General features: G+C 39.6%; 2 protein-coding genes across 2 annotated transcripts; both read left to right on the top strand.

Annotated features, from left to right (window-relative positions):
- Nucleotides 1–5954: 5954 nt before the first annotated feature.
- LOC143598158 (eukaryotic translation initiation factor 4B3-like) lies at nt 5955–8514 on the top strand. The gene is made up of 2 exons (XM_077076450.1): nt 5955–7272; nt 8226–8514. Exons 1-2 carry the CDS (start codon nt 6158–6160, stop codon nt 8296–8298), a joined length of 1188 nt encoding a protein of 395 aa, XP_076932565.1. The 5' UTR covers nt 5955–6157; the 3' UTR covers nt 8299–8514.
- A 2154-nt stretch (nt 8515–10668) lies between these two features.
- LOC143598152 (cold shock protein 2-like) lies at nt 10669–11571 on the top strand. Its single transcript, XM_077076445.1, has one exon. The coding sequence runs from the start codon at nt 10762–10764 to the stop codon at nt 11401–11403; it is 642 nt and encodes a 213-aa protein (XP_076932560.1). The 5' UTR covers nt 10669–10761; the 3' UTR covers nt 11404–11571.
- Nucleotides 11572–13349: the final 1778 nt, after the last annotated feature.

Below are 13349 nucleotides of genomic sequence, written 5' to 3'. Positions count from 1 at the left end.
ACACATGGTGAATTTTTACAAACAATACGAGTATTTATTAAACATTGTTTAAAGTATATATTCAAAAAAAATATATTAAAAATACCAAAATTATTTTGCTATCTTCTATATTTTTCATTTTAGCTTTAGTTTTAGTTTTAAAAATTTGTCTTTAGAGTTGATAAGTTGTTTACTTTAGCTTAGATTTAGTTGTGTCTTTAGATCTTTTTTACTTTCTTGGTCAGTGTATGTCCTCTACATCTACTTCCGACCTTATTTCACCACTTTCCAATCCTAAATGCCACTCTCACCAAAGAAAACACACTCAGACGTGTAGAGCAAACAAAGGAGTTAAGGACGAACAAGAGGAATGTGCATCAACCGAGCAGAACCAAGAAGAGCCTATGATGGCAGAGCTTAACAAGAAGCTAAACATGAGTCAATATGGCAAGCCAACATTTGACAACTATGTAAATAACGTTCTCCACCCGAAATACTTCTCAACTTCGAAATCAAATCATGGCCTTCTCGATGAAGATCCCTTGTCTCGTTTCTCGATTCCTTCGAATGTGTGGAACTTTCAAAATTAGACACTGCTCAGAAGATCAAGTTAGGTTTAAACTCTTTCCATTTTCACTCCTATGCAATGCCTTGGAATGACTTGAATCTTTACTGTCTGGTATCATCACCAATTGGGATCAAATGGTGGAGCAATTTCTTCCAAAATACTTTCCACCAGACAAAATTGCCAAGTATCGCGTCTGCATCACCAGATTCTGAACGGATGAAAACGAGTCGCTACACGCAGCATGAGAGAGATACAAAAGCCTTCTTCGACGATGTCCGCACCATGGAATGAAAAAATGACTTCCAGTCCAGACTTTCTTCGACGCTCAAACTAGTGAAAACAAACAAGCAATCGATCAGGTCGTTGGTGGAGATCTCGAAACAAAATCACCGAATGAGGCATTCGAGATCTTAGAAATAGAAGCGAAGAAAAGTCTTGCCTATAATCCACCACGATCAACCCCATCATACAAAAGCATACACCATGTCGATAATAACACATTTATCTCTGCACAATTTGAGGCCCTCTCGAAGAAATTTAAACAACTTCAGCATGAGCTGGTCAAATCAAAGTAAAATGTGATAGGTGTTCCATGATTTTGTAGCCCCTTGTCGTATGTTTTGTCTCCCCAATACATATGACCTTATTGCCTTGTTGGGTTAGACTTATGTAAAATTGAGTATATATACTAACACACATCATTTGCCTTCTATGTTTCATAAACAATCGAGTAGCTCACGACCTACGTAACATTGCACCACCCGAAATAATTCTAAACTTCGAAATCAAATCTAGTAACATTCACATGGTCTAAAATTATGTCCAATTTCATGGCCTTTTCGATGAAGATCCCTTGTCTCATATTTACCGATTCATTCGAATATGTGGAACTTTCAAAATTCGACACTGCTCAGAAGATCAAGTTAGGCTTAAACTTTTTCCATTTTCGCTCCGAGGCAATTGCCTCAGAATTAGGGATGAGATAGGGACTGTACCGGTACCGACCGGTCCCGAAAATCGCGAATTCTTGGTACCGATACCGAAATATTCGGTTCGGTACCGGTATCAGTACGGGACCGGGACGGTACCGGCATTGAAGGTAAAATTTTTGGGAAATACCGTGTAAAACTTGGAGCAACACCAACTTAAAGGACCCGAATGACTAATACGAAAAGTGTAAGGGTGGTACGGAAGATCTCAAGGGGCAGTTTGGTGGAGATCCAAAGTTCAGGGACCAAGTTGAATAACTTGGTGTCATAGTTATATTTTATTTATTATTAAATAAATTAGAAGTCTAGTATGTTTATGTTTCCTAGTTTGAGTAGGATTAGAATTATGGGGGCTATATAAACTCATCATTAGTTTTCTTTTGTTGAGAGTAGAGAAGAGTAGAAAGTATTCTGTCCTTGTTTCTTATTAATGAAAAGAGTCGCATAAACGTTTTATACAAAATCGTGTTTGGTGTTCTTGATTCACTTGTCTAAGGTTTAACAAGTGGTATCAGAGCCTAACGATCCAGGCTCGTGTTTCCGATCAGCGGCAAGTCTTGATTGCGGTAGTACCAATCAAAGGCATAAGAAGCCAAGAAATCGATCGCGGGAAAGAAACGGTTCAAGATTACTACAAGGAGAAGATCGTAGAAAGGTCAGTTTATTTTGGTGGTTCTATCGAGCAATATATATATATATATATATATATATATATATATATATATATATATATATATCGCTTCTGTTACAATTGGGTATTCTCGTGGAATTAAAGGAAATCAAAGACCAAAAGTTTTGTCCTTTGTGATTATTTCGTGAGATTGATGCAGCCCCCACTTTGATTTTTTAAAGTAGAAATCAAGTTGGTGAATTAATTAAATAACCAAGCTGTAGGTTATTAATTGGAGCAGCCAAGAGCACCTCAATTATTATTATTATTATTTTCGTTAGACAAAAGGGATTTGATTGATTTCGGTTTTTGAGAAGAAGAAGAATCTGATAGACCACCGATGGTGTTTCTGGGTATTATTATTTTTGCATATAGGCGTTGTTTTAGTTTAAATAAACCTTTAGTTAGCAACTTTTGTTTGGGGTTGTTGTTCGATCAAGAAGAAAAGAATTGATCTCCATTTAGTCAAGAAACCGAAACAATGGCCGAGTTACAGATGGCAGGAGGAATCAAGAAACTAAACCAAAGTAACTACAAACAGTGGTCGACGTGCATTAAATCGTATCTTCAAGGTCAAGATCTTTGGCAGGTAACGAATGGTACCGAGACGAGACAACCCGCGAAGATATTAATGATAGTATCGGGAAGTGGCAGGTGAAAGCGGGTCGTGCAATGTTTATCATCAAGACAACGGTGGATGATGATGTTCTTGATCACATTCAAGATCTCGAATACCCAAAGCAAGCGTGGGATACGCTGGAGACCTTATTCACGAAGAAGAACGATGCTCGATTGCAATTAGTCGAAGGTGAGTTGATGACGGTTTCCCAAGGAGATCTTCCGATCGCACAATATTTTCGCAAGGTCAAGAACTTGTGTCGCGAGATTGGAGAGCTCGATCCACAGTCTCGGGTTAGCGATGCTCGTATGAAGCGGATACTTATCCACGGTTTAAGGTCGGAGTATCGTAGCTTCGTTACCGCTATTCAAGGGTGGGCGACCCAACCGAGTATAACCGAGTTCGAGAATATTCTTGCCGGACAAGAAGCCTTAGAGAAACAGTTAGCAGGTGTGTCAGTTAAAACCGAGAGCGAAGCCTTGTATGTCGGAAGGAAGGAGAAGCATCGGTTCAACAAAAATAAGAACCGTTATGGTGAGAAAGGCAAGGGTAAATATTGGGAGAACGAGAAACGTGACCGACCCAGGAAGAGAGAATGGAACCGAAAGGGTCGCGATGACAACTCTGAAGAAGCTTCATCAGATGAAGAGAACTGAGACAAGGAATCAAGGTACCAACCAAAACAGTTTACTTTTAGATGTCATAAGTGTGGACAAAAAGGGTATATGGCAAAATGCTGTCGGGAACCAATGGAGGAAGGTAATACAGTTGTCGTTAGAGAAGAAGAACCGTGGGATGTAGAGGCTAATATGGCCGAGGTTCAAGGAAAATACGCAGCTGACACCGAATTCAAACCGAACTTGGTAGATGAATGGTTTGAAGTAGGCTCCTGTTGGTGGACAGGTTCGGAAGTAGTGCCAGAGTCGAATCCGTTGAAGGAAGCCATGGCATCATCTATTGTAATTTTGAATTTAGATGATGGGGAAGTTGTAGTTGAAGAAGAAAATACGGTTGATCAAAACGTAACCGTGACGGTAACTGAACAAGACGAGAAAGAAACCGTGTTGAATGAAGTGCACGAGGAGGTAATTCCGTCATGTTACGGGTGGTCATGATGGAATAGAAAACGTTAAAAATCAACAAACCAACAAAGTTGATGTTGGAGTTTGCATGAGGTTCATGCAAAGTTTGGGTGATCCGAATGAACGAATGAATGAAGAAGTTGAGTTCGAGAGGGAGTATGCATCGAGTGGGGATGTAAGAATTACTTTAAGTACCATGATAGTTGGTCATGAAGTTAAGAAAGCAAAAGTCATTTCCAATTTGAAATCCGGTGATGCGGCTTTAAACAGTGGTAATCTCGAAACTAGAACAGTTGTAACCAGGAAAAAGAAACCTGAAGGTAGGGTTATGAAGTTGAATCCAAGAATCAAGCTCGGTGAAGTGCGAGCTTTACAAGGTGTGAAGGATCTTGGAGGAACAACGGAAGTTGGTATTGAGAGGGAGTGTAAAACTTGGAGCAACACCAACTTAAAGGACCCGAATGACTAATACGAAAAGTGTAAGGGTGGTACGGAAGATCTCAAGGGGCGGTTTGGTGGAGATCCAAAGTTCAGGGACCAAGTTGAATAACTTGGTGTCATAGTTATATTTTATTTATTATTAAATAAATTAGAAGTCTAGTATGTTTATGTTTCCTAGTTTGAGTAGGATTAGAATTATGGGTGCTATATAAACCCATCATTAGTTTTCTTTTGTTGAGAGTAGAGAAGAGTAGAAAGTATTTTGTCCTTGTTTCTTATTAATGAAAAGAGTCGCATAAACGTTTTATGCAAAATCGTGTTTGGTGTTCTTGATTTACTTGTCTAAGGTTTAACATACCGGTCCTGTATCGTACCGATACCGAGACTCAAAACTTTGGTACCGATTCCGTATTGGTATCGGTACCGGTACCAGTCCTGATTTGCCCATCCCTACTTGGAATGACTTGAACCTTTGCCGTCTAGTACCATCATCAAATGGTATCAAATGGTGGATCAATTCCTTCTAAAATACTTTCTACCAGAAAAAACTGTCAAGTATCATGCCAGCATCACCGGATTCTGAACGGATGAAGACGAGTGACTACACCTAGCATGGGAGAGATACAAGAGCCTTCTTCGACTATGTCCGCACCATGGATTGAATAAATGGCTTCAATTCCATACTTTCCTCGACGCTCAAACTAGTTAAAACAAACAAGCAATTGATCATGTTGCCGGTGGATATCTCGGAACCAAATCACTGAATGAGGCATTCGAGATCATAGAAAAAACAATGAAGAAAAGTATTTCCTATAATCCACCACGATCAACCCCATCACACAAAGGCATACACCATGTCAATAATACCACTTTTATCTCTGCATAATTCGAGACCTTTTCGAAGAAATTTGAACTTCAGACTGAGCTGGTCAAATCAAATGTAAAATGTGATAGGTGTTTCATGATTTTGTAGCCCCTTGTCGTATGTGTTTCCGCCCCAGTACATATGACCTTATTGCCTTGTTGGGCTGGACTTAAGTAAAATCGAGTATATAAACTAACACACAACATTTGCCTTCTATGTTTCATAAACAATCGAGTAGCTCACGACCTACATGGCCTACTACTCTAATGTTAATTAGTAATCTCCAGGGTAAAAAAAACCAAAATCCGTGCGTTGAGGGGCTAAACTTACGTGAATTCGATCATTGTTGACGGTACTAGCACTAAATTGTAAACATAAGCCCCCCAAAAAATAAACATCTAAAGTTCTTTTAACGAACAAACTAACAAAGCATCCGCGACACCAAGCATGGTTTTAAATATTATATTTAATACAAATAAAACATATTGTTGAATCTTACGATCTAATCTGGTTTTATACAGTTGTTTTTTATATAAACCATAAACCAAACTGTTCGTTACGGTTTGAAATTTTAAAACTAATTAACCAAAAGCCAACACAAAAAAACCGATCTTGAAGCCAAATTACAAAAGACGACTCATATATCCACGATCGCAGCAAACTACAATGAACACACAATATTTTAAATACTTATTTAATTTCCATAGATAAAAAAGGAAATTATTATTCTATAAAGTTCCACCACCACCACCACCACGGGTTTGCCCCAAAAGGATACGGATCACACCAAGCTTTCTCCAAACCAATCTCCACCGTCCGATCATACACCACATCACACCATCGATCCTTAACGCTTTCATATAACGCAAAACACAAACAAACACCACTTCTGAGAAAAAAACCTATCTTTCTTTCTTTCTCTCAAACAATCAATCAAATCCATCATGGCTGCAACCGTTACCAGCGCGTGGGCGAAACCTGGCGCCTGGGCTTTGGATTCCGAGGAACACGAAGACGAACTCAAACAAGAACCCGTCCATGCACCACCCACAGCACCCATGTCCGATTTCCCGGACCTCATGACCGCCGCAGCCACCAAGACGAAAAAGAAGAAAGGACAGACCTTGTCTCTTGGTGAATTTGTCAACAAGCCATCGGCGGTCAAGGGTTTGACCGCCGAGGACATGTTGATGCTCCCCACCGCCCCGCGTCAGCGGACCGCTGAGGAGCTCGACCGGACCCGGTTAGGTGGGGGGTTCAGATCTTATGGTGATAGAAATAATAATAATAATGATTCTAGGTGGGGGTCCGGTCGCGGGGGCGGTGGGGATGATGAGAGGCGCCCGAGTCGGGAGCTGTTGGGCCCGTCTCGGGCCGATGATAATGATGATTGGGGGGCCGGGAAGAAAACGATTGGTGGGGGGTTTGATAGGAGGGAGAGGGGTGGGGGTGGGTTTTTTGGGGGGTCGCATTCGCGGGTGGATGAGTTGGATAGTTGGGGTTCGAATAAGAGTTTTAGACCTTCCGAGGGAAGGAGACCCGGGGGTTTCGATAGGGAGAGGAGAATGGGATTTGAATCGAGTGGGGACGCGGATAATTCGGATAATTGGGGGAAGAAGAAAGAAGTCGAGGGACGGAGATTTGGCGGTGGTGGCGGAAACGGAAGCGGAAGCGGGAGTGCTTTCGATAGTTTGAGGGATAGGCGAGTGGTTAATGAGTCTTCGGATTCCGATACTTGGGGGAGAAAGAGGGAAGAATTGGGTGGGAGTGGTGGTAGGCCGAAGCTTAATTTGCAGCCTAGGAAGTTGCCGGTGGGTGAAGTGGAGACGGTGAAGCCGACGAAGGGGTCGAATCCGTTTGGGGATGCGCGTCCGAGAGAGGAGGTGTTGAAGGAAAAGGGGGAGGATTGGAAGGAGATTGATGAGAAGCTTGAAGCGATGAAGCTTAAAGAGTTGGGTTCAGGGGATCGGTTTAAACGAGCTGATAGGAAGGCGAGAGTGGAGGAAGATTCGACAGAGAAGAGTTGGAGAAAGAACGATGCTGATGGTGCTTCTCCAAGGTTTGATATTCGTATAACTTCACATTAGTGTTGGTGTTTATATGCTTGTTTTGTTTTGTGAATTGCATTTTCGTTGTTTATATTTTACAATGGTTAGACATCTAAGAAACGAGTGAAGGTATGCATAATAGTTGTTTTAAGTATTCAAAGAGCTAATCTTGTTAATCAAGAACTTACAATAAAAAATAATGGAAAAATATATAAGCGAATTATAATAAGATATAGTGTTATTTTTAACTTTTATGGTTCAGTCTGTTGTTTGTTTGAAAAGGATAAACTGAACTTGTATGATCTTAATTAACATGAATTGATGAATGATAATATTTTTTGTTGAGATTCGTAACTAAAAGAACCATGAGATTTTTGTGACCTGATTAACCATTGGGTTGATATTCGTTGTTCATACGTTTTTAAATGATTTTCATAACTATTTTGTTGATATTCTTTACTCGTACGTTTTAAATGTTTTTCATAACCGTTTGGTTGATATCCTTTGTTCACACGCTTTTATGCTTTTCATGACCGAAATGGTTTAAGAACCAAATCATACATATGTTCAAGCTATATATTTTTTGGCAAACGCTCTTCGTTAGCATTTCTGTTGGTTTGTTACTTACGCTCTATTATTTATTTTCCTTTTTTTTTTCATATTATGGGTAATTTCCGATATCTCATTCGAACTTTGTATAATATCATGTTTACCCAACAAAAATCATTATATCATATATTTAAAATTTATGACATTTATACCCTTTAATTATCATAAAATGCATTTAATGAAAAGATAAAATATATGAAAATTAGGTATTTCATATGGGTATATTTGACTATCTGTGATTAATTTTTTTATGTTGAGTAAATATGAAATTATGCATGTTCAAAGCTAAATTTTTATTTACATCAATGAATTTTATGTAACTTCTATAATGTCTAGTTATAAATTTGATGTGCAGTGCTGAGAAGAGTGAAAATGGACATACAGAAGAAGCAGAAGCTGATGCTGAAGAAGAAGACGCAAAAATGTGAGCAGTGAAAAGTAATGGCAAGTTTGGTGTCCTGTTTTTGCATGTTTGTTTTTTTGTTACAAGTTTTGATAGACTTGATGAGTAGAGTTATTTTTGTAGGACTAAATGCATACTTATGTTAATTTATTGTTATGTTTTGACCCCAGTTTAAACATGAGTGAGTGCATGTATCGACTTTTATTTTATTTTTATAATTAAGATGTGTATTCTTGAGTCATTTGGTGTTTCATGTTTAATAAATAATAAATAATGGTGACGAGGAAACCTGGACTTGCAGCTATGGAGCAAGAGAACATGAGATGTTACATAACATGGAAAACTAACTTTGGAAATAAACCATCATGCTTTGAAGACAACAAGTAAAGCACTCGCTTTACCACAATGGATGACAACGGACTCTCCTACATAGGAGAGTACGGTACGACTATTGAAACCCCAAATAGCGACTCGACCTAACAGTGCCATAAAAAGTTGACATTCTGGAAATGTAGAAAGGGTATTCGACTACAAACAAACCCTGTAAAGAAATGTCAATATTGTTGCCTTGGAGCTACTAAAGTACGCTTCTACATGACTTGTTGGAAGAACTAGCATTACTAGCCCACAATGTTAAGAACCATGACTTGTTCATAACATAGCAATGGTAGATTAGGACCTTTCAACAAGATCTAACCATGGTATCAACGTCTTAAATCTATTTTCCACAAGTATTTCCAGTTTCATTAACCTTTAACACTAAACCCATTCACCAACTATGGATTATCTAGGGTTCTTGCTTAAGAACTTACCACGAATTCTTGCTAAGAGGATGATGATTAAGGGCTGAACCATTTATTTCTATACCCCATTTCACCAATTTTCAAATCCCCTCTCTTATCGATTATTGTTCGTCGACTTTACTCACATAAACACAAACACATGCACATATACACATTTGTGATTATACATGTAAACCGTTGTAAATTTCCACCTAGTTTGGTTCTTCAACAATTGCAACTCTAATCTCTCTAGTTTGCTTTATCTTTTTTTGTAACCAAACTAGTTTGGTTATTCATACTCTAATCCTCCATAGTTGTATAAGATACAACTAAAACACACACATACGATATAGCCAACATTTAGTTATTAAAACAAGTCCAAGTCTTCATCATTATATCCCAATAATTATTAAAAACTATGAGGGTAAAATTTTAAGATGTTACTAATATGTCTCACTTTTATAAATATCATACGTGACATGTCATAACAATGTATTAGATTTATATAGGTTATAAGAAAATTATTAATTATGAATATATTTGATAATTATCATCTTATAAAGACTATGTGCATTATACACGATAAATCCTATCCGTTTAAGTGACTATATTGAATAACAACCCTCAAATCGAAGGTCCAAGAAAAGACGTAAGATATCTTTTCTTATAATAAAAAAAATCCCAGCAACATGTATAAATTTATTTATAAGTTTATATAAAAATTAAAAATTATATCAGCATTATAAAATAAAAAAAATCAAATCTTAAGTGATAGCTAATTACCATTAATATCACTAACTTGTGGCCTAGTGTTACGAAGTTTGGATTATTCAATAAAGACTCAAGTTTGATTACAATGTGTCACTTTTGGGTGGATATTGACAATTAGAGCTAGGTTTTGTGTAAAGACTGTCAGTTCGAACCTTGAGCCCACTCAGGTTTTCATCCCATCGTGTTTTATGCTAGAGAGTTCAACGCTTATGGTGGCACAACGACTGTCAAGTGACAGTCGCCGGTATGGTTTCCCTGAGGAACGCTCAAGCCAAACTCTGAAGTCAGCTTGATCCCGGTTAATACAACATAGTCTGACCAGAGTGAGACAACGGGTCTCTCCAAATTTGGAGAGTACGGTAACCTAAATACAATAAAGTCGGCGTTCTAAAAAACAAATTACCATTAATATCCATCACTTGTGGTCTAGTGGTAGGAGACTCTTCAATTAAAACCAAAGTTTGATCCCTCACTTGTGACACTTTAGGTGAATCCTGACAATGAAGAGTTTGATCTAGGCATTGTGCAAATGTTGTCAGTTTGAATCTAGAGCTCACCCGGATTTTCGTCTCACCGTGTGTTACGCTAAAGAGTTATGCTCTTGTGACGTCGGAACGAATGTCAAGTGGCAGCCCAAGGGAACAACCAAGCTAAACTCTGAAGGCAACGTGAAACCGTTTAAAACAACATAGACTGTTAAAGTGAGACAATGAGACTATTTAAATTTACAAATTACGATACTAGCATAAATATAAGCAATTCGTAGTAAAAAAGAACAGATAAATGCAACTAATAATATCTCATCCAAACACCCCTGATAATAATATAAAACCGAGTGGGCTGATCCAAATAATCAGTTATAGAGAGAGAGTAGGGTTTGTTTCCTCTCTCATCACATCACAACTTCTAGGGTTTCTTTCTTTCACACCTTCAAAATGGCTGCTGATAACGGCGACAGGAAATCCGGTACCGTCAAGTGGTTCAACGACACCAAGGGCTTCGGCTTCATCACTCCGGACGACGGCAGCGAAGATCTCTTCGTTCACCAGTCCTCCATCCGTACCGACGGTTTCCGCAGTCTCGGTGACGGCGAGACTGTCGAGTACGTCGTCGAGGAAGGATCCGACGGTCGGACCAAAGCTGCTGACGTCACCGGTCCTGATGAAGGTCCTGTGCAGGGCAGCAGCCGTGGAGGCAGTGGAGGCGGTGGCGATCGGTATGGAGGCGGCGGTAGTGGAGGTTATAACGGCGGAGGACGTGGCAGCCGTGGTGGTGGTGGATACGGAGGCGGTGGTGATCGTTACGGCGGCGGCGGCGGCGGCGGTTATGGTGGTGGTGGCGGTGGCGGTGGCGGTGGCGCGTGTTTTAAGTGTGGTGAGACTGGACATATGGCTAGGGATTGCTCTCAGGGCGGTGGTGGTTATGGTGGGAGTCGTGGTGGTGGTGGTTATGGCGGTGGACGTGGTGGTGGTGGTTATGGCGGTGGACGTGGTGGTGGTGGTGGTGGCGGGAGCTGCTATAACTGTGGTGAGGAAGGGCATTTTTCTCGTGAATGCCCGAACGCTAGCAACCGTTGAACCCGAGGGGAAAATGGTAAATATGTCTTTGTGTTAGACATTTACTTTGCTTTATGTTTTAAGTTTTGTTGTTTTTGTTGGTTGGTGATGATGATGAACTGAATGCTTGTTTTGGTTTTGAGATATTTTTAGTTTGGTATGTGATGGTTTTCGGTTGTTGGTTTTGAATCTAGGGCTTGGATATGAAATATGTGTTTTCTAGTGTTCATCATAAATGGATCAAATGTGAACATGTTGATAATTGTTTGGGTGTGTTCATGGTCATGATGACATGATCGAAGTATCGAATCGAACCGTGGTTGATAAAAATTCTTGTTCGATTCTCAAATGATGGTTTCGAACTAAGTTATCAAACAGAATGATACGGGCTGGTTTGATGGTACGTGTGTAGGGTTGTTCATGAGCTGAGCCAGGGTGTGTTTGAGCTTGAAATTAAGCTGAAGCAGCTCAGTTTGGCTCAGGCTCGAAGTTGAACGAGCTTGAGATTGAGCCAACCAGCCGAGCTATGACCCGAGATGAGCTTGGGTCAAGCTCGGCTTGGTTACAAAAATTAGTCAGCTCGGCTTAGGCTGTTTCAAATAATGGTTTTTTAGCTGGTTTTCTTCGAGGGTGCTACGAGCTTTCTGAACAGCCCTATATGTGCTTTAGAAAGTGATATATTTTGTTCACTATGGTGGTTAGTAACTTGCGGGGTTATACTTCTCATCCTAGGCATATCATAAGTGACTTTACTGTTTGTGTGATGTTTTAATGGTTCATCTGCTTTTGTGAACAAAAATATTGAAGTTAACGTGTTGGTTTGGTACTTGGTTTACTATGACACATTTAAAGTTTTGAACTTTTTAACGATGAGTCGATGTTAAGTTTTTGAATGCTTTACTGGTAAAATCAACGATATCTTTTTATGCTTGAAAGGTAGTCATTAAAACTAGTTGACCTGTTTGAATGTTTAGGTGCGTTGATGCAATATCTTTTTGCATTTGAGTCTGCAAAGCTTGCGTGTTAATAGCTTTAATTTTGAAATAATATTCGAAAGCCTTTGATTGTGGATGAGATGCCCACCTGGCCACCACTTTGATAGATGGGCTCACATTGTCACATATCTTTTCATCGGTTTTTTGTTTGTTAAGCGACCAACCCTTGGACGAGTGTGCCCAAGGAACCGACTCTTCAACGTTTCTTGTTTATTTGTTTGTTTAGTATGCAGTACGTGTAGAGTAGACGTGCACAATTCGGGTTCACCTTGAAAACCCGAACCGGTTCGGAACCGGTTTTTTTCACACCGGGTACAAAATGACACCGGTTCCAGTCAGGAACCGGTTCGGTTCCCGACCCGAACCGATGCCCAGAAATGCAAACTTTTAGGAACCGGGTAGGGTGGAACCGGAACCGGTTTTTACGTAAAAACCGGTTCCACCGGTTTTTTTTGAAATTTATACATTATAGCCGTTAGGAACCAGTTCCAACAGCTATATAGCCGTTTTTGACCGTTGGAACCGGTTTTTTAACTATAAATAGGTTATCTTCTTTCTATAAATAGCAAGGTTTGTTTGTGTACTTGTTAAACCACTCCCAAAACTATAAAACACACTCCAAACCACAATTAACCTTAAACCGACAACAAATGACAACCAATGATGACGTTGTTATGGTGATCGAAACAACAAGATGCCCCGATGTTTGGGTTCATTACGATTTGTGTCTCATGACCGACTCACATGAGTTGGCACGTTGCAAATATTGCTCGAAGTTTCTTAAAGCAGGGTCCAACTCGACATTACGAAAACATACGAATAAGTATTGTCGAGAGAAAAGAAGATTGGAAGCTAAAAAAACGGAAGTGGGAGAGTCGTCCGGCTCTACAACCCAAAAATAAGTATTCCCGGATTAAAACGACGGACTTTGTTTTTTATGTTTTAGTTGTTATGTTTAGTATCGTTTATGTT

The sequence above is a fragment of the Bidens hawaiensis genome, unplaced genomic scaffold (genome assembly GCF_021521415.1).
Source record: "Bidens hawaiensis isolate Kalapana, Puna unplaced genomic scaffold, B.hawaiensis_p1.1 tig00049720_1, whole genome shotgun sequence".
Taxonomy (NCBI): Eukaryota; Viridiplantae; Streptophyta; class Magnoliopsida; order Asterales; family Asteraceae; genus Bidens; species Bidens hawaiensis.
This window is presented reverse-complemented; position numbering and strand designations above follow the sequence as displayed.